Here is a 21,306-nt window from a genome sequence, read left to right on the forward strand (position 1 = left end):
CCTAGGCCCTTCCTCTCTGGTCTTAGAAGCTTCGGACCCAGAGGCCCCCTCCCCCACTCTTCCCCTCCTCCCACTGCCTGGACCATCCCCCCTCCCCTTGCCAGGCTCATAGTCCAGCCCCTTCCCCCACTCTTCCCCTCCCCCAGTTCCTGGGGCCCACTGCATAACTCTTCCCCCCCTCCCTCCCAGGCCCAGCCCAGCCCCCCTCTCTGGCCATTCATCAGCAGGTAATGAAACAAGCCAGAGCTCTACAAAAACAGGGACGGGATGGACGAAACGCGTCGCTGATGTTCTTTCTTTTAAAAAAGCATCTGTTGGGAAGTTCTGTTTTTAGGACTAGGAGTAGGACTTGGTATAACTGGCATAGCTACCTCCCGGGAGGCAATTCCCTCTACCGATGCGGCTTCTCTGGCCTGTGTCGGGGGCATCTGCCCACTCCTCCTCACTAACACTAGGCCGATGTCACCAGAAGGCTCCATAAACAAGTCCCCAGTGACTGAGGGGGAGGCTGGAGCTGCTGCTCCATTGTGCCCTTCCCCCACCCTGCTGAAACCTCCCCATCCCCCCCACCTGGATCGGGCTGGAGCAGCTCCGGGATGTCTAAGGCTTCCTGCTTGATCTTCTCCGGAGTGAGCAGCTTCTCCTTCTGGAGCTTCTTCTTCTCCGCCGCCGCCTTGCGAGCTTCCAGCTGTCGCTGCCGGCAGGACTTGGCGGGCTCGGGGAGCCGGCGGACCTCTCGGGGGAAGGCGGTCAGCACCTGGATGGCCCCGTTGGCCATCTTGGCCCTCTGGTTCTCCTCGCTGCCAAACTCATCCGTGTTCGCGATCTTGTAGAGCGGGAGAACGTGCAGCTGCTCGTCCTCGGGGATCTGGCCCACAAGGCGATTGTCCTCCTTGGTCAGTGTGCACACCTGTGGGGGCCAAGGAGGTACTGTCACTGGGGGAGTCCGGAGAGCCCAGGGGCCCCGCCCCCCCCAAACAGCCTGCGTTCAAAAACTGGAACACTCATCTTGACACTACCTAGCTGTGTGACACCTTGGGTAAGCCTCTTACCCTATTTCAGTTAAATGTCCTGTCTACAAAATGGGAATAAAAGCAGCCCCTGCCTCAAGGGTTGTTGTGAAAGTCCCATGAGACAAGGTGTAAAAAAGGACTTTGCAAACTTTAAAGAGCCATGGAAATGGCAATTGTGGTTGTGATCAGCATCATCCTGTCAGCATCATCATCATCCCTACCTCCTTTCTTCATCATCATAATCATCCCTACCTCCTTTCTTCATCATCATCATCATCAATCATTATCATCCCTACCTACATCATCATCATCATCCCTCTGTCCTGTCATCATCATCATCATCATCACCACCACCATCATCATCATCGTCATCCCTATCTTCTGTTAGAATCATCATCAACTTCATCATCGCCATTACCATTGACATCATCCCTATCTCTTATTGTCAGAGAATTCCTATTTGGGTGAAATGAAGAAGGTCACATCCATGTTACCTCAGTGGAAAAGACATCAAAACATTGGACTGGGCTAGAAATTGACTTCTGAATTTAGGTCCTCTAGGTTTTTTTTCTAGCCCCTTTCATCCTGTACCTAGAGATGACCCCTACAGGAAAGAAAGGATGTGTACCCCCGTCCCTAATGGTATCTTGCCTTAATCTCCTGCTCACCCCCTTTCCTGGTTCCTGGGTTCCCTGTTCAATTTGGCTTGTACATTCTTGTACTTGATAACAAAATTCTTCCCCCATAAGGCAGCAGGGGAGGGGGGAGAGAAGGGGAAAAGAAAGAAAGAAGAGGGAGAAGGTAAAATGGGACACTTTTATCATGTTCACCAAATCCCTCCCCAGATGTTCATTAGGCAGTTGGGCTTTCCAAGGCTTTTGATAACTGCCAGTAAACTCAGCTACGCCCTATCATGTTATAGAAAAGTTCTTCTTTGAAAAAAATAACCAATGAGCTATATAGTTGTATACATCAATACCCAGCCACAAAGAGCACCCATAACCATATGTATGTTTCCCCGTGTTTTTTGATATATATGTGCACTTGTGTATCATGATTCCCTTTGGCACATTATACATACATACATGATACCTGCATACCGATACATATGTGAACATATACATATGTATTCACACCTACTCATATGTATATTAAGAATATGCATTTACCAAAACAGCAGGCTAGATAGAGAGATGGATGGACCCAGGGAAAGATGAATAGAAGGATATTGATAAGATAGTGCTTCAGACAAATATCATCATCATATAGCCCCTCACTGTCTCACTTTCCTCATTTGTAAAATTAAAGATAATATTCCCTCCCAGGGTGGTTGTGAAGTTTGCAAAAGTACCCTGCAGACTTTCAAGTTCCATAGAAAGGCAAACTCTTAAAACCTATTCTTAGACAGATTGACATATTTAACCAGCTCTGTCATTTCCCAAGGCTCCCCAGCTCAAAGTGAGCTCTGCAGTCTGTGGAGACAGCAGTTAAATGGCTCGCCACAGAAAACTAGAACCAGATCTTTCCCACTACCAGTCAGCTCCACATCCCTTAACTCATATCTATCAGAGAAACATGGACACTCTCAACAAAAATTATTCCAAAGTTGTGTGTGTGTGTGTGTAGAGAGAGGGAGGGGCTGTCACAATTTTCAGCTTTAATAAGCTTATCTGAATAAAGTGACCTTTGGGTCAGCCTGGATTTCTAAGGAAAGGATTAATTAATTTTTTTTAAAGCATCTCCAATTCAAACCAAAGCATTTCATTCATTCACTCTAAGGAGACCTAAGGGTCTTGACTGCTCCCTCTCCTTTGCCACTCTCCCTTTCCTTCCCCATTCGAGTTGAGAGAAGGTAGATCCGGGGGAAAGTGTAACTTATATATGGATATCAAATCATGCTCTTGATATTCTGTTCAAGAGCATGTTTCCTCCCATTTGGGGACAGGGAGAAGCTTATACCTGTGAGGAGGAGGGCCAGAGGCAGTTCCCTAAAACAAGGGTTGGGCAGCCGCACCCACCACAGCTGCAGAAGGGACAGACTAGCCCGGCCCTCCCAGCGTGTGCAGGCCTTCTTACCACAGTACAGCCATTGTACAGGTTGTGCTGATCCTTGTGGGCGTGAGCGCAGAAGTCCATGCAGGCTGTGACCCCTGAGAAAGGCCGGCCTGGCTTCAGTCCCAAACGACAGTCTATTGCTTCTTCTTCATTGTTCACCTGGGAGAAGGAACCAAAGTTAGCTCAAGTGACCTTCCATCCCCCTGCAAAGACTTCCTGGCACCCAGAAGAGGCCCTAGAGAGGAGGGGGAGATAAAGACCCCTGGACTCTGAGACTTCAGGGAACCCTTTGGGAGACTGAAAGGGAGAGGGGTCTTGGAAGTCCGACAGAGCCCAAGTTAACCTTCAGACTAATGGTTGATATTGGTTGATAATGTTTGCCACTAGGTGGCAGCATGGATAAAGGGAACAAAATTTAGCGGTAGAAGATAGAAGTTCAAAATTTTACACCAGACACTTTGTGACCTTGAACAGGTCACTTTACCTTTCTCAACCTTAGTTTTCTCATTTGTAAAAGGAGGACCTATTTTTCCTGAGACTCCCCCAGATCAAAGGGGGCTCTGCAGTCTGTGGAGGCAGCAGTTAGGTGCCACAGAGAACTAGAACCAGATCTTTCCGACTACCAGTCAGCTCCACATCCCTTACTTAAGTCCTACCTACCAAAGACTATGGACACTCTCAACAATAATTATTACAAAGTTGTGTGGGTGTGTGTGTGTGTGCGCGCACGCGTGCGTGTATAGACTGTCCCAATTTTCAGCTTTAAGTGATCTTTGGGTCACTTAGCACCTATTTTTATTGGATAAAATGTTTTGTAAATCTCAATGTTAGAAGCATGGGGAAGTGAGCTGCAGGTCTTTAAAGCCAGATGTGAAAACAGAGTGTGGAGGCTTGGAGTGGGTACAGAGTTTAGGCGTGAGAACAGAGCAAATGGCCCCAAGAGGTCCAGCTGGGATGGGGCTGGGGGCAGTCTTTTTAGTTAAAAGTTGCCTCTGGGATCTTCTCAATGTCCCAAAGTATATACACCTGAGTGAAAGGATGAGGAATACTAGCCCCTGAACCAAAGGAAGGGGATTTGGTACAGAGGTAAGGATGTGGAAAGCAAGGCCAGGGGGCTTGGGACCGAGTTTCAGCTCCATTACTCCCATTGCTTCTCTGAAGCTTGGCCATGTCAGCCATAAAACAGGGGTTGGACCCAATAGCTAAGAGTCCTTCTAACCCTAACTCTACAGTCCTCCACTCCTACAATAAATTGTTGTGTCCCAATTCCCTCCATTCCCATTCAGAATCGAGAAATCAAGTGATCAGTCCCAAGAGGCGCCAGGAGATCCACGGGGCGGCAGTTGGCCACCCAACTCAGCGAGGCTGTCATCGATACCTTCAGAGAAGCTGAGGGAAGGGGAGCAGATGGGGTTGGTACCTGATTTTGATAGGCCTGGGGAGCAAGCTTCTTGTACAGGGGGGCGACCTGAGTGGCCAGATTCTGAAAGTGTTTCCGAAGGTTTTCCTCCTGTCAAGAGAAGAATGAAGAGATTAGGGCCAAACGGGGAGAAGTCATTAGGGAAATAAGGGGCTGAAGGGGCTATGCTGGGATGTAGGGTCTTTACTTTTGATGACATCACTGGAAAGCAGGGGAGGCAGCTCGCCAAGAGAGAGGGAGGGGAGAGGATAATAGGTGAGCTGCCAGCCAGTCAATTATACTGTAGCCTCAAGAATATTAGATTGATGCTCTGTAGGCATGGCAGAAATGCCATTTACATTGAAGAAGGGGTGGAATCCATCATAATGGACTCATGGATCCAATGATCTCCCAATTATTCTACAAAACATGAGACATTAAGATTCTCATTTCACAGATGGAGAAACTAAAGCACAAAGAGGTAAACAGTTGGTCCAAATTCTCACGGCTCTTTCCCTCCAGTAATTGGTCCAAGTTCTCACAGCTCTTTCCCTCCCATCTTTTACTGGATCACAAGATTGCTTCTGTTTCTTCTGGATCCCTCTGTTGACCTTAGAATACAAAATATGTCCTCTAGCTTCCAGGCTCTCTCATGTGTGAGCTGGAGCAGAGGAAAAGGGGAGAATAAAATACCCAACATGTGTCCCCAAAATCTTAATGCAGTTGTGACTTTGCAACTGAAGGCTGCACTAAGACTTTTGGGACAGCCAATCATAGCAGTGGATTATGTCCAGACAGCCCTGGACTGGGGAATCCAGAAGACTCCCACAGGAATGCTGCCTCTGCCATGTATTGGTTGTGTGATTATGATCAAATCCCAGCCTACTCGATGCTTCAGTTTCCTTATCTGAAAAATGGGCATAATAATTGCACCCGTTTCACAGAGTTGTTATGAGGATCAGATGAGTTTCAAAGTTCTCTGCACTATCTGAACATCTGATATGATGATTATCCCCCTGCTGCAGACGGTGAAATGGAGGATCACAGTTTGGGGAATTGTGCCGGCCAGTCTGGGACAGAGCAGTTCTTTGGGGTAAGACAGGTTACCTCACACAGATTTAGGGGGAGAAAGTACCAGGGGCTAACATTGTCTTTATTCCTTAGGGTTCTTCCTCCCACCAGGGTGAGGATTAGACATCATCAAAGAATGAGGGAGAGAAGAGCATGGAAGAAAAGAAACGTAAGACAGAGAAGATGGGGAACACAAGGAGGTCCCAGCAGTAATCCCAGGAGTAGGGAAAAGGCAGCTAAAAGCTGCTCGTTTCTGGCCCAGTGAGTGTTATAGGGAGAGATCAGGACCTCTGCAGGCCCAAGCCCATCCAGCTAAGCCAGCAGTGACCGGAGTCACTCCCATCACAGGCTGTCCCTTCATGGTTCACTGATCGTTCGAGGGAGAGAGAAAAGGAGAACTGCCCACCTCTACAGGATTGTCCCCAGAGAGTCGGAACTTTCGAGGATACTTGCTCCGGGCATATTTGCAGCCGTTGAAATACATACTCCAAGAGCACCCAAAGGAAAAGGAGGCACCACAGGTGGACGGGTCTTTTCCCTGGCATGCGCAGGTTCGGCTGCAACACAAATCCCATGTTATAGCCCCAGAAGCTGCCCCCCTGAGCATCCGGACTCCCCGCCGTGTCTCCCCCAGTGACCCTCGGGACTCCCGCCAAGCCTGGCTCAGGCGCCGCCTATTACTTGATGTCTTCCCTTGTACTCCTAGGTGGGGCGTGTTAGGGAACTCCCCCAGCCCCTTAGATTACTCTGTATTTAGTTCATAGTCACTTTGCACAGCTCCATCTGCATACACGTTATTCCCTACCCCCTTCCATCATTAGAATGTAAACTACTTGGACTGTGGGGTTTGAATGTGGGTCACAACACAGGATTTTCACCTATTTTTTGGTTGACATTTGCTTTTTCTTTTTTGATCCGATTTTTCTTGTGCAGCACGATAAATGTGGTAATACATAGAGAGGAACTGCACATGTTTAACCTATATTGGATAACTTCCTGGCTAAGGGAAGGGAGGGAGAAAATTGGGAAGACAAGGTTTTGCAAGGGTCACTCTTGAAAACTATCTTTGCATGGATTTTAAAAACAAAAAGCTTATTTTTCTTAAGTAAACAATTTTTCCTGGGGAAAAAAAAAAGACGACTCCTTGAAGGCAGCACCTGGGACAGCAGCTGGCACACAGCCAAGGTTCACTGTATGCTTGTTGAATTGAATTTACAGAGGCCAGTTCTGTACCTCCAGTACTCTCTTAGCTACCATCCTGTCACCTTCATGGTAGGACTTACCCTTATCCCCTGAAGCAGCTTTCCTCGACCCTTCAAATTCCTCCCACCCCACACTCTGCATGGGGGGGCAGAAGAGGAACCTGAGAGTCACTGATTCTCTCTCCCCCCACTCCAACCCCCAAATCATTTTACCCAGAGAGGCCCAAGATTAGATCCCCCAGCAGCTCTAAAGGAAAACATTGTCACCGGCGTTTCCAGCTGGAGGACCTAAGAGTAGTTAAGTGACTTTCCCAGAACCACGTGGCTAGCAGGGAGCAGATCTCACAGTGGCTTTTTCAAGGCTCTTTGCCACAAAAGCTCAGGTTTGTGTCCTGGACTGAGACAAAGGGATTTTCCTGGCTCAATCGGAAAACAGGAGAAGCTGTGGTTCTAATACAAGGTCTGTCCTAGCAGCTCATGCCGCTGTCCCTGGGCCGCTGCGCCCTTCCCCACCACAGCGCCCTTCCCCACCACAGCGCCCTTCCCCACCACAGCGCCCTTCCCCACCACAGTGCCCTCCCGTTGGGCAGGGAGCCGTCTGTCTCCCCTCCCCACTCCCACCCCAGTGCTTCCATGCACACTCACTCATCATTGAGGCCACATCTCCGGGTGGTGGGGTTCCCATAGCAGCGCAGTGTCTCCGTCAGCTCCCGATACAGGGTGTCCCCCAGTTCCGGGCCGATGCCCTCCCAGACCATGATGAGAATGATGATGACGGCCTGTTCACAGCGGTGCCCTGAGCGATGGCGAACCAAGCAAAGCAGTTTCTCCTCTTCAGTGTATCGCCGGTAGACCTACAGCACAGACACAGGGACCGGACTGTTGTGAAGGTCTGCCCGGCCGAAGGCAAGACCCTTGACTCTGGCAGCACCCGCTTCCTCTAGTTCGGGGGGACACTCAGAGCTCCTGATGCCACGAGGCTCCTGTCCTTGCCAGGGAGCCAGAGATGCAGGGGCATATAGAGTAGGAAGCCCCCATGCCAGATCATCATTCTACAGAAGATGTGAAACTGAAGCCCAGGAGAGGGAGCACACTTGCTCAAGGCTATCCACTCGGACCCTTTTTGCCAGAAGAGATCTTTGCCAACAGTATCAGAGAATCTCAGCCACTGAGATGGAAGGGATGCCGGGATGCAGGGTAATGGATCCTAGCCTTGGAGAATGACTTTAGACAAATCACTGAACTCCCCAAGGCCTCAGTTTCCCCACCTATAAAATGAGGGGCTGGATTAGATGGCTTCAGAGAGTGTCTTCAGGAGTTCTGCATCCTAATCTCTTTGGACACTAATTTTCTCAAACAGAAGATGAGGAGATTGAGCCAAATGGTCTCTGAGGTTCTCAACATGCTTAGATCTTTGATCTTCACCTCCTCTGAAGCCATGTGGTCTAGCCCACATCTCCAGGCTTAGCCCATACTCCTAGGTCGGGGGCAACTCACACAGAAATGGATTGCTTTTATGTGAGGAAAAGCTGGCAAATAATTCCAGGTCTAGCCCATACCTCCAGGTCTAGCCTACCTCTCCAGGCTTAGTCCATACTCTTGGGCCCAACCCATAATTCCAAGTCTAGCCCATATCTCTATGTCTAGCCTACGTCTCCAGGCTTAGTCCATATTCTTAGACTCGACCCATTATTCCAGGTCTAGCCCACACCTCCAGGTCAAGCCTACATCTCCAGGCTTAGCCCATACCTCTAGGCCCAGCCCACAATTCCAGGTCTAACCCACACCTCCAGGTCCAGACCATCTCCAAGAAGACCTGACAAGCTGATGCTGTCCAACCTCTCCAGGAACAAGATCTGTGGCCTCTGGAGCGGTGCTTTCACATGGACAACTTTAAGTATCAGAAAATGGTGAAAACCCATATTCAGATCCAGAAGGGATCCAAGGACATCAAATTCAACTGCCTGATTTTATCACAATGAAGAAACAAAGGAACAGGATAACAGCACTGCCCAAAGTCACACAAGCAACAGAGTGCAGAGCCAGGATCCAAACCCAAGCCTTCTAGCTTTTTCTGAATCGGGTTGGCTGACCAAGATTGGACTCAGGTCACAGGATTTGGGGCCAGTCAGTTACATACTGTATCTCAATTTACACATCAGCAAAATGGGGACAAGAGGAGGAAAGGGGTAGAGGTGAGGGGCCCCAACCATTGTCCTTGTAGATGAAGTCCTATTCCCTTCATTTATGTCACGGCATTATGGATTCAGAACTGGGAGAGATCTATTCCATTTTACAAATGAGGAAATTTGAGTCCCATAGAAATTACATGCTTTGCCCAAGGCTACACTACTGACAATTTGGTATTTATTTTGCTTGTTCTGGGAGCCTAGTGAAACCACAAAACAACTGGGAAACCAGGAGTTGCCAGGGTTTATTTTCCATGTGCAGGGGTAGTACCCATCACTGACCAGAGCCCTCATGGATGCAGGACTTGAGCCCTGCCTCAGAATAAGACCGTGGGAACAGCCTTCTCTTCCCTTGAGCCTGCAGGTGGAAGGGGCCTCAGAGACCATTTGGACCAATCTGGAGGGGGCCCAGAATCCCCTCCATCCCTTCAAATAAGAGGAGTGGTCTGCTCTCAGAATGGATACTTGTAGGGACAAGAGAGTCACTACCCTTGAGACAGCTGCAATTTGCCAGCTTTGAGAGTTGCCCCCAACTGCTCAAACCTCTGCCTTCTGGCGACAAACTTCACCCCTCTTCAAATACTTGGCTGGCGTGATTAGCCGGCTCTTTCCCTCTCTTCAAATGATTCTAATGAGACAGTGTGAAGATACTTCCCAAGATGGGACACTTCTCTGGATGACGGCTGGCCTAGCAATGGCCTTTCTAGAGGTGGCCAGATTTATGTTCTAGAGAACTGTCGTGTGGATTGCGCAGCATCCAAAACTGTTGGTCTCTCACCTCTCCTCCCATGAAGCCTTAGTTTCACTGTTCACTATCTACCAAATGAAACGGGTCTTGCCAGCTGAGGTCCTCCCAAGGGACGCCCACTGACCAACCTCTGCTCCAGGAATTCGATCTCCCAGGAAGACTGGACTAGTAACTGGCTCCTCCCCTGCTTCCTCTGGACATTGCCAGGCCCTTCTCTGCTCCCGAAAGAGACCTACCATACATTCCTCTCCCCATTTTTTGGCAAAAAGCAATGGCTACTTCTATTTTTACATGACAGTGTTGCCAGTGACAGACCTCCCTACCCCCAAGCTCTTCTCATTCTCTGCCTCCGAGCCCCAGACAGCCTTCCCTTGTAACAAAGAAAAACACTTAAAACAAAAGCGACACAGTAGCTGTATTTAACCGTGCTTGGGATACTTTGTACACAGAGGCTCTGACCTTTCTCCGAGGTGACCTAATGACACATTTCCTTCATTTCCATATTCCCTTTTTGCTCACGCATATCAGCATGTTAAATTTTGACAATGGCCGGTAGCCGATTCCGGTGGCACACGGCAACTTCGCTCACACTCCCCTTTTCTCCCAGTCTCTGATCCAGGCTTGCTTCTGGGCCCACCTCGAGTCCTTTTAGCCTCCCCTCTCAGCCTCTACAATGCTCTTTGCATTCTCAGCCAACGTCCTCAAAAAACCTCAGACATTTTTGCTGTCACTTCCTGGTGAGTCCATGACTCACCTGAAAATGCTCTTACCAAGTTACCAGGGATTTTTTTTCAGCACCAAATCTGATGGTCAGTTCTTGGCACTCATCTTTCCTGGCCGTAGGCCTCTCCTCTCTGAGCTTCCACAAAACGAGTCTCTCTTCTTGCTCTCTGACCACCCACCATATGGCCACTTGATTAAGGTCCTTCTCTAGAGAAAGCTGGGGGTACAGTGGTTAGAGCACTGGGCCTGGAATCATAAAGACCTGACTTCAAATCTGGTCTTAGATATTTACTGTGTGACTCCAGGCAAGTCATTTTACCTATTTTGCCTCAGTTTCCTCAACTAAAATAGGGGTCATAGTAACACCTCTCTCCCAAAATAGTAATGTAAAATATACTTAGCACAGCACCTGGCACAAAGTTGATATTATTCTTTAAGCAAAGGGGCCATCTCCAGAAAGCTTACCCTGTACTACGTAGCTTCCAGCTTTCTTTTGAGCACATTTATCAAGGATTCTTAGAGATTCATAGAGAGGCCATTGAGTCCAACCACCTGAGGAAACTGAGGCTGTGCTGCTAAGTGACCTTTCCAGCATCACACAATTAATGTCTAAAGTAGAATTTGAACAGCAGTCTTCCTGAGTAACTTGTTTTCTGGGTCTTTGCTCAGAAACCTTATTCACCCTTGTTGCTACAAGCTCCCAGAGAGCCCAGGGATCATTTTGTAGCAGCCCCTCAAACCTCAGCCCTGGAACCTCCCCTCAGGTCATTTTCCCCTTACTGCACTGTGACAGTTTTTAGACTACCACACCTAGGACAAAGCCGGGCCCTTGGAGGATGGGGAAGGGGAATCTTTTGCTGGACCTCTTTTCACCAAAGCAAACCATCTCTAATCACTGGCCTTGGCTTTACTGACTAATATTTGATATTCAACAAATAGTGACCAATGATCAATCCCCTGAATCTGATATCTGCTAAAAACAACTTTTTATTCAGTCATTTAATGAGTCAGTCCACAAGCCCGGGCTAGATCTGAGAAATGAGAGCATCCCCAGTCCTCGTCCACATGGAAACAAGAGACCAAATGAGAAACCTGAGGCCGAGGCCATCCCAGGACACAGGCTGCATTCGTGAGGGTGAGCCAAGGCCGAGCAGGCCGAGCTGTAGGCTGGCCCATCCCAGCTGGTGCGGCAGAAACTTACCCACTTGGCGATGGGACAGCCCCGGGAGCTCTTCCCTTCCTTGCCGGTATAAACAACCTTTTCGATGCGGATCGCTTTCCCCTTCTCTCCATACCTAGGGACAGAAAGACAATCCATTAGTGCAGCGCAGTGGGCCGTTGGCCATCAGAGCTGGGGGATATATTTTGAGTTGGGGTGGAAGGAAGAAGGGGGGCTACAACACAGTGAAATGGGACAAGAGGTAGAAAGTAAGCTTTTGTTATCTGATCTTAAGAAAGAAATGGAGTTATACAGTAACTCTACTTGGCGGTGTTTGTGTCACTTTGTTCCTGTGGTCCAGCCCTACCAAGGAAAGGGGAGAGGTGCATTTCCTCCTCTCGAAGAAAGTTTTTAGGTAGCTCTTAGAAAGATAAAAAAAAACCCAGTCATCCCTGGAATTCTCACTGTACTTAGACTATAGTCCACCCCCCATTCCAGATGAAACATAAAATAAGAGTTCCTAAAAGGAAAATAAAAGACATATGGGTGGATAGGAAAAATATCAATTTTAAGTGGAAGCAAGATCCCTTTTAAAAAAAAGAATACAGTTATAAACTGAACCCAAAGACCCATTACAGGTTAAAGGTGAGACCTTGCAAGAAAACAGGGGACTGAACCTATGACTTCATCAGTCTAAGGAGCTAATGAGAACCTTCCCTCTTACCATAGATGGGCACCTTCCTGGGCATTTAGCATCTTATAGAACTTCCTAGGGCCCTAAAAAGTGAAATTATTTGCCAGTCTGAGAGGCAGGACTTGAATCCAAGTTTTTCTGGTCTTGAGACCAGTCTTCAATCCAGCTGCCTCTCATGTATACAGGTGGTACTTAAGAAATGCTAATGGAATTAAAATAGCATTTAAGGATGTTTTTTTCCATACAGAAGCCCTCTGCTTAGTTTTGATACTACAATCCTTTTATCTGTGTTGTCCACCAGAATGGGGAAAGAAAGGCATTATGGTTCAACCTGCTGCTGACCTACATCATTAGCCCTGATAATAACAGAAATGATAACTCACTCCCATTTCTATAGGGCCCTAGGGGTCACAAAGCACTTTACATAGATTGTCTTTTGCGTTTCAAAATAACCCATTAAAGTAAACACTATTATTCTCACTTAACACTGAAACTGAGCGAAGTCACACAGCCTGAAAATGTCTGAATTGAGATTTGAACTCAGGTCTTGACCTTACATTTAGCTCTCTGTCCACTGCAACATCTAGTTGTCTCATAATAATTAGAGCACACATTTATAGGGAGCTTTAAGGAATATTATTTTATCCAATTCTCACAACAAATCAGCTAGGTGACATAATCCTGCCTCACAAATACTCTAGCTCTGAAACAAATCTTTGAATCTCTCTCTACCTCATCTTCCTCATATGTAAGATAAGGAGTTGAATTCAATGGCCTCCAAGTTTCCTTCTAGTTCTAAGACATGATCTTGTGATCGGCTCTTCAGATGAGGAAACCGAGGGTAAAATTAACTGTCTTGTCTACCTTCATGAAGCTGGGTAACCTCTGAGGGAAGAGGTGCAGCCAGAGGTTCCTGACCCCAAGCATGCCCCGTCTCCACCATACTGCCCGCCTCTATGCTGAACAAACAAGGCATCTCAGAGGTCAAAGAGACGTCCCAGCTTGACCTGAACCTCAAGCAGAACTCTCATCCAAAGCTTAGTGCATTGATTAGAAAAATGCAAATTAAAGCAATTTTGAGGTACCACCTCACACCTATCAGATTGGCTAACATGCTTGAGGGGACATGAAAAAATAGGAAAATGAATGTCCCACTGGAGTTGTAAACTGACCCAACCATTTGGAACTATGCCCAAAGGGCTACCGAACATGTGTACCCTTTGACCCAACCATACCCCCACTAGGTCTGCATCCCAGAGAGACAAAAGAAAAGGGAAAATGGCATACATGTAACAAAAATATTTATAGCAGCTCTTTTTGCAGTGGCCAAGAACTGGAAAAAAGAGGGGGTGCGCATCCATTGGGAATGGCTGAACAAGCTGTGATATATGATGGTGATGGAATACTATTGTGCTATAAGAAATGATATGAGGGTGGTTTCAGAAAAACCTGGAAGGACTTACATGGATGCATGCAAAATGAAGTAAGCAGAACCAGGACAACATACAGAGTAACAACAATATTATAAGGATGGCCAATTGTGAAAGACCTAGCTATCCGATCAAGACAATTCCAAAAAAGTCATGATGAAAAACGTTATCCATTTCCAGAGAGAGAACCAATGAATGCTGTATGAAGATTGAAGTATATTTTTAAAACTTTATACATTTTTCTCAGTTGTGCATGTGTGTGTGTGCGCGTGTGTGTGTGTGTGCGTGTGTGTGTGTGTTCTGCAACAGCTATTATGGAAATGTTTTGCACAACTTCACATGTGTAGTGATTACATTGCTTGCCTTCTCAAGAGGTGGGGGAGGAACAGAATTTGGAATTCAAATTTTAAAAATGAAAGTTATAAAATTTTTACATGGAACTGGAAAATATTTATTGACATAAAAATATATTTAAAATAAAGTATTAGTGCCTCTGTGCTTTGAAAGACTTCTAGTGTTGAGAGATCATTACTTTCCAAAAGATTCCCATTCCCCTTTTTAAACAGTTCAGGGGATAAAGAAGTCTTTTTTCAAATTAGACTGAAACCTGCAGCTTTGGCCAGCTCCCACTTTGGCCCAAGACCAACAAGGCTGTTGCCATCACACATATGGAATTTAAGGGGTTAGATTTAGGTTTAGACCTACTTAGTGAGAGCATTCCGAATCACAACAGGAGGGACAAAGTGCAGATGTGGAAATGGAACAGATCTTGCAGCATTTTGGTAGCAACCCCATGCTATTATTGATGACAGAAATGTACTTCCTTAAACTTTTATGATCTTAGTATCCTGGAAAAATAATCCCCCAAAGCATCATTATCCAAAAATGCAAAAATGACCCAAAGGAACTGTACATTGTTGTCTCTACAAAAAAAGACCCATATACATAACAAAAGCAGCCTTGATGTAAATGGGTCTGCTTTACTAACTATGTCTGTCCCACATGAGATATCGCAAACCCCACAACTGCCACACCAGTTCTGGAATCTAAAAATCCCACTGTGACTACCCAAAATAACTTCACACAGGAGAAAAAAATGCGTCCATCAAAGCTCTGCCCTTAAAAAGATGCCTCTGACATTGACCATAAATAATATCTGACATTTCTATAATGCTGTATATGCATTAGCTCATTTGGGCTTCCTGATCACTAGCTAGGAGCTAGGTACAATAAGGAACACTTCTCTCCAATTTACAGAAGATGGAACTGATACCTTGGAAGCTGAATGTGGGAGCCAGGAATTGAACTCAGGTCTTCCTAATTCTACATCCAGGATTCTGCCTGCTATCCCAGACTGCCACACATGAATGTTTGTAGATATGACTAGAAATAACTCTATTCAGGGACCCTTTGGTTAATATCACCAAGAGAAGCAGAAAATCAAGACAACTGCTCAGTGAAAGTATTTGCACCTGTCACGGGGGGATATCTAAGAATGGAAAAGGATTTCCTAGATAATGGGTCTTCCAGATGCTTAGTGCCAAAAGACTCCAGCTCCAGAATACCACAAAACCCCCTCAGTGAAGCCTGGGAAAACTCAAGAGATTGACTTCCCTGACAATCTATGTGGGGAGACAAATCAAATGGATGAAGAAAGCCTATTGCCCAGACAACAAAATCTATCCAAGAGTGGAATGGTTTGTCTTGAAGGTGGCGTCTTCTCTTCAATGAAGGTCAAAGGCTCAGAGAGACAAAAGGGCCTCTTCAGCCCCTCATTTAGAGAAAATGAAAGGAAGGCCCAGAGGGGCAAAATTAAGAACCCAGGGCCACACATTAGGAAGTGCCTAAGGTAGGAGTTGAACTGAGGTCTCAGATCTAGGTCTAACATTCTATCCACTGCACCGCCAGTTGCCTCTTTGATCAGAGGCTTGAGAATCTGGGGAGTTGTGGAGAGAATCTTTTTAAGGGGTAGGTTGGACTGCATGATTCAAGGTTCCTTGTAACTGCTGTTCTGTGATCTTGTGTCCAACACTTGGAGCTGGACGGAGTGCCAGCTGTACAAGGTGTCTTGGATTGACATTGGCAGGAGCAAAATGAACTAAACTCACAACTGAATAGGAAGGAACATGTGAAATGATTATATTTTAAGCAATTACGATGTGCTTCAAACTGGGCCTGATCCCAAATCCATCTTTAACGTAAATACTTTTTTCTTCTTTTTTTAGTTTATTTATTCATTTTAATTTTTTTATTATAGCTTTTTATCGACAAAGCATGTGCATGGATAATTTTTCAGGATTGACTCTTGCAAAATCTTCTGTTCCAACGTTTCCCCTCATTCCCCACACGCCCTCCGCTAGATGGCAGGTAGCCCAATACATAACAAAAATACCCTTTCAAAAATAAGCCAAACAGTTCAGCAACTAAAAGGCTGATCTCAGGGCAAAGATCTAGATTCCTGGCCTCCCCCTGGCACATAGTAATTGAGTGACCCTGATAGACCTCAAGTTGCCTTATCTTTAATGAAGTGAGGAGTGAGGTTAAGTATTTTAAGAACTAGTCTTGAAGCCAGGAAATGTTTAGCCAATCAAGGGCTAACTCATGGAGACTCAGATCCTGCACTGGTACAGAGCTTTCTTACTAGGTGTTCCTTATATTCTTATACTAATGGAATAGCACGGGCGGGGGAAAGGGATGGGGGAGAAAGGGAAGAAAGGGGAGAGTGGGAGAAAGGCAGAGGGAGAGAGAGAAAATCTCTTGATGATGCTATTTATTGGTGAATCATGAAACATGGTAAAGGGTGGGTGACTAGAGGTTTTGGAGAAGTTCCCGGTAGGCTTTTGTAGGACCCAGGAGATCACCATGATGATTCATTGGTAAGACAGGGCCTGAAGAATGCCATGGAGGATGTGTACGACAGAAGCGGAAGGTAGGCTGTCATGTACTGAATGTCTCCCCCTCTTTTCCTCCCCCTCCCCAGGCAGACTTGGTTGCCAAAGAACATCAGGGCTCCTAAGACTCTTTGAGTGGGCACTGGGAGTTAAGGGGAGGAAACTTGTTGGAGAACAAGTTTAAGAGTCACCCAGGGGGCTGCCAGTTGGTGTAGTAGATAGAGTACCAGCCCTGAAGTTCAAATCTGGCCTCAGACACTTAATACTTCCTGGCTGTGGGACCCTGGGCAAGTCACTTAATCCCAATTGCCTCTGGAAAAAAAAATAAAAGAGTCACCCAGGATGGTGGTGTGGCTAGGTTGGGATCTGCCTTGTTGGAGAGCTACTCACAGGGACCCACAATCTCAGTTCCACCAGAGAATATCAATAAATACTGACTATAGATAGTCAAAGAAAACATGGATTTTTGGGGGGGAGGGGTGGGAGAGGGTAAATGGGAATCTGGCCCTCTGATTTCCTTGATGTTCATCACCCCTATGTGGAACTTCTCTCCAATGACCTAAATGCAGCAGCATCTATAACTCCAACCCCATAGAAATCTGCTTGGGGCAATGAGAACTTGATAGTAAGTGCCTACAAAGCCCCTAGGAGGGTGCTGTGCTAGGTGCATGGGATACAAACAGAAGCAAAAACAAGCCTTGCTTTCAATGGGTTTGTGGTTTAATAGAGGGGAGAAAGGGAGGGAATGACAGGACACGTAGCGCTCCATGCAAATAGACTGGATAAGTGGGAGGAAATCGCAGAGACGCCAGAGAGCCAGCGATGGAGGAAGGGAAGAAAGTGAGGGAAGCGGGCATGGGAGACATCTATGCAAGAGAACCCAGCACCAGAAGATGGATCATTCAAGTGGAGCAATGGAAAGAAGGGCAGCATCCCGGAATCCTAGAGGATACTGGGGGAATAAATTATCAGGTAGACAGGCACCAGTCTGGGAGAGTTACAGAGCACACGTGTGTTAGAAACAAGACTTCCTCCCAGGCATCCTGACTCCAAAGTGGACTCTGCCCACTGTGGTAAAATCAACACGTGGGTCAGAAACAAGCCTTCATCCCAACTCCAAGATGGACTCTGGCCACTGTGGTAAAATCCACACATGGGTCAGAAACAAGCCTTCAACCCGGGGATCCCAACTCCAAAATGCCCTCTGCCCACTGTGGTAAAAGCCAGAGTAAAAAAAACAGCTGCTTGAGTCACATCCCCAGGATCCCCTTGCCAGCTCCCAGGCTCGCTAACTAGGACAATCTACAGTCAGTGAAAATTGCACCCGAGTTCCCACCGATTTCTGGCCTTCTATTTCTGCCAAAGAGGGAACATTTTTTCCAAGAAAGGCGCCCAATGATTGGTTTGATCTCCCTCCAGACCATGATTCAAGCAAGCTCGAATGGGAGTCCCAAGAAATGTGAAGAGGAAGGAACGGCTTTTCTCGGAGGGGCTCGGAGGGGAGGCCCCGCCAGAGGGCCGAGAGCCACCCGGCCGGGAGGGGAAGGAGGCCAGAGCTGCCGCTTTGGGGGAGTCTTGGCCACTTTCCGGCTTTGCAGTCGGGCGACATTCCCTACATAGCTGGCCTCCGGCGGCCGCTCGGGCATGAGAAAAGGGAGCAGGTCTCCTGGTGGGGGGAGTTATGTCATCAGGGCTCCCCGCCAGCGGAGTTCCCAGGGCCTGCATACCGATCACGGATGAATAAAGGCGCAAACACACACACGCAGAGGCACATGCAGGCAAGCACACGGGAACGGCCGCAGCTAGACACACGCCCTCCCGGCCCGGCAGCTCTCGGACCAGGCGCTGACGCTCGGAGCCGTGCTACGGTCTGCGGGTCACAGATGGCTCTCCAGATACCTCCAGAGACACTAAGCTGCCTTCTGAGGCACGCTCTGTGTGTTGCCAGGGCCAGAAGTTATATTTATCACCCTCGGAACAAGCCGAAGAGATTGTGATCTCGGCCACCGAGGGCCGAAGACAATTTCCCAACTGCTAATGCGGGCACTCCGGCTTCCGGCTCGGGAGCACGGACACGAGCTCTGGGACCATTAAGGAAGCCTTTAAGGAGATAGGGACACCTCTATGCAATAATGAGGCACTAGAAGATCTTTGACCTTATGGAGGGATACCTCTGCCCACACACTAACTCCAACACACAGACTCCCAGGCTACAAACATATAAATATTACACACACACACAGAGACACAGACACATATACACACACATGCCGAGGCCAAGATAATTTACACACATGGTTCACAATCTATCATGAACTTAGAACAAATTCTATCAAGGACAGAGTGGAAAGGACGTTAGAACAGACTGTAAGCCAGGAGGGACCTTAGAACCCAAAATGTTAGTTGCTTATTCTATACTGAAAAATCATCTTGGGGGCAGCTAGGTGGCACAGTGGAGAGAGCACCAGCCCTGAAGTCAGGAGAACCTGAGTTCAAATCTGGTCTCAGATACCTCCCAGCTGTGTGACCCTGGGTAAGTCACTTAACCCCAACTGCCTCAGGAAAAAAAATCATCTTGTTGGGGCAGCTAAGTAGCTCAGTGGATAGAGCACAAGGCCCTGAAGTCAAAAGGATGTGAGTTCAAATCTAAGCTCAGAATGTTAACACTAACTAGCTATGTGACCCTGAGCAAGTCACTTAACCCCAACTGCCTTACCCCCCCAAAAAAAATTCACTACAAATCATCTTGTCACACCTTTTCATTATACAGATAAGAAGCATTAAGATGAGGGAGCCCACTATGTATAGATGGGCACAGTGACAGGGAGTCAGAGGCAGGACTGGCACTGGGAGCTGGCTCTCCTATTCCTGGGCCAGTATGATGTCCACTGATCACTCCCAGGATGCACAGGGTTAACTCAGAGCCCATCTCTGCACATGCTACCCTGCTGTGTTTCCACTGGGACATTTGCATCAGCAGAGGGCTTGGCATTATTAGCACCCACCAAGTGGCATTTTAAGTTCTTACAATGAACTTATTCTGCATTTTCTTAAAAAAGAAAAAACCTGTAATAAATCTGCCACCGTCTACAGGCTGGCCCAAATGCCCCCACTATATCCAGATGCAGCAGGGGAAAAAGTGAAAGGGAACCCGAAGACCCAGGTGTGAGTTTTACCTCCACAACCTGACTTATGTGAGCCTCAGTTACTCTATAATTTGCAGATGAAGCATCCTAAACTATATGTCCCAGAGAGTGGAGTAAATTTCCAACAAGGTAATGGCAGGAAAAAAATAACTACACTGGATTTGGAACAATATCTGGGTTCTTATTCCTGGTCCATTCCAAGTAATCTGACCTCTGATAAGTCAACCTTTGTGCCTCAGTTTCTTTACCTGTAAAGTAGGCACAATATTGTTTACAGTTAGATTGTACTGGAGGATCACAGATTTAGAAGTGGCAGCAACCTCACTCACACAGATACATGAGCAGAGTCTCAAGAGTTGGAAGGTATCTCATTAGCCATCTTGACCAAGCTAAAGTGCAAAGGCATGGCCATGATTACCTGCAAACAGTATTCACCCGACTTCTGTGATAAGTCTGCAAGGGAAGAAGCATTGCCTTTCATGGCAGCCCTGTGCGTTCTGGGATTGCTCAAACTGGTGAGTTCTTTTCTGAGCTCCAGCCCAAATGTGCCTCTTTGGAACAATTAATCATTCCTGTTACTACAACTTAGAACTACCAAGCTAACAAGCCCTTGCTATGTGCCAGACGCTGTGTTAGATTCAGAGAAGAAAACAATCTCTATTCCTCCAAAGGAAAATGGTTCCTAGTTCTACGCATCGGTGTCAAACAAAAGCAGCAGAATCCCTCCTCCACAAGAGATCTTGAAAAAAGTTCTTGTTCGATCACATCTGCATTTCCTTTTCTAGCTCATTTTACAGATGAGGAATGGAGGAGAATAGGATAAAGTGACTTATCCAGAGTCACACAGCAAGTACATTGTCTGAGCCCAGATTGGAACTCGTGACAAAGAATCGTCTCATGCTCTATTCACTGTGCCATCTCCTTGCAAAACCAAATCACAGCTATTTTCTCCTTCCATCTTGCCCCCACCCCCTTCTTTCTTCTGGAAATCAAATCCAAGAGGAAAGTGGAGATAGAGGTGGGTTGAGAAAGGAATAAACACACAAAACAAAACTTCCTGATCCCACAGAAGGGCACAAAAAAGAAAAAAAAAAAGGGGGGGGGGGGGAGAAAGCAAGAAGTTTATGGTGTTATCTTAGATCATATTCTATATATACACATGCGCGTGTGTGTATAAACATAAACAGTTGGGGATGGCCCAACAAGTTGTATATGAGTGTGATTAAATGTTATTTTTACCAGAAAACATGACAAACAAATTAATTCAGAGAATCCTGGACTGTGGGGACCAATAGAGAATAATGGGAGCGAAACAAGAGTATGACTTATACAAAGAAAACAAGTGAAAAACAAAGCAATTTTGAAAGACTGACAACTTCGGATCGGGGTTTTGGACTGTTGTGAAGCAGCCTCCCCATTTCCTGCCGCGGGGGATGGAACCGAGAGCCCCAAAGCTTGAGAGACGCACAGCGTGGGGCAGGGCCACTGGAGCATGACTCTGGCTTGGCTAGGCTTCCCTTTCTCTTGCTCCCTACTTCTCCCTCGCTGCCCTTCTCTGCCTTTTGTTTCTTCTCTCTCTGTGTGTC

At 47.0% G+C, this 21,306-nt stretch overlaps 1 protein-coding gene across 7 annotated transcripts in view; it reads right to left on the reverse strand.

Annotated features, from left to right (window-relative positions):
- Window positions 1–21,306, reverse strand: part of TET3 (tet methylcytosine dioxygenase 3) — a 126,824-nt gene that overhangs the window by 4,918 nt on the left and 100,600 nt on the right. For all 7 annotated transcript variants that reach the window (XM_031949629.1, XM_031949630.1, XM_031949628.1 and 4 more), the window contains 6 exons: window positions 11,602–11,695; window positions 7,386–7,594; window positions 5,945–6,095; window positions 4,489–4,578; window positions 3,090–3,227; window positions 571–910 (listed from right to left, as the gene is read on the reverse strand). In XM_031949629.1, coding sequence (XP_031805489.1) covers window positions 571–910; window positions 3,090–3,227; window positions 4,489–4,578; window positions 5,945–6,095; window positions 7,386–7,594; window positions 11,602–11,695 — 1,022 coding nt within the window. The remainder of the gene's footprint in view (window positions 1–570; window positions 911–3,089; window positions 3,228–4,488; window positions 4,579–5,944; window positions 6,096–7,385; window positions 7,595–11,601; window positions 11,696–21,306) is intronic.

Source organism: Sarcophilus harrisii, chromosome 2 (genome assembly GCF_902635505.1).
Source record: "Sarcophilus harrisii chromosome 2, mSarHar1.11, whole genome shotgun sequence".
Taxonomy (NCBI): Eukaryota; Metazoa; Chordata; class Mammalia; order Dasyuromorphia; family Dasyuridae; genus Sarcophilus; species Sarcophilus harrisii.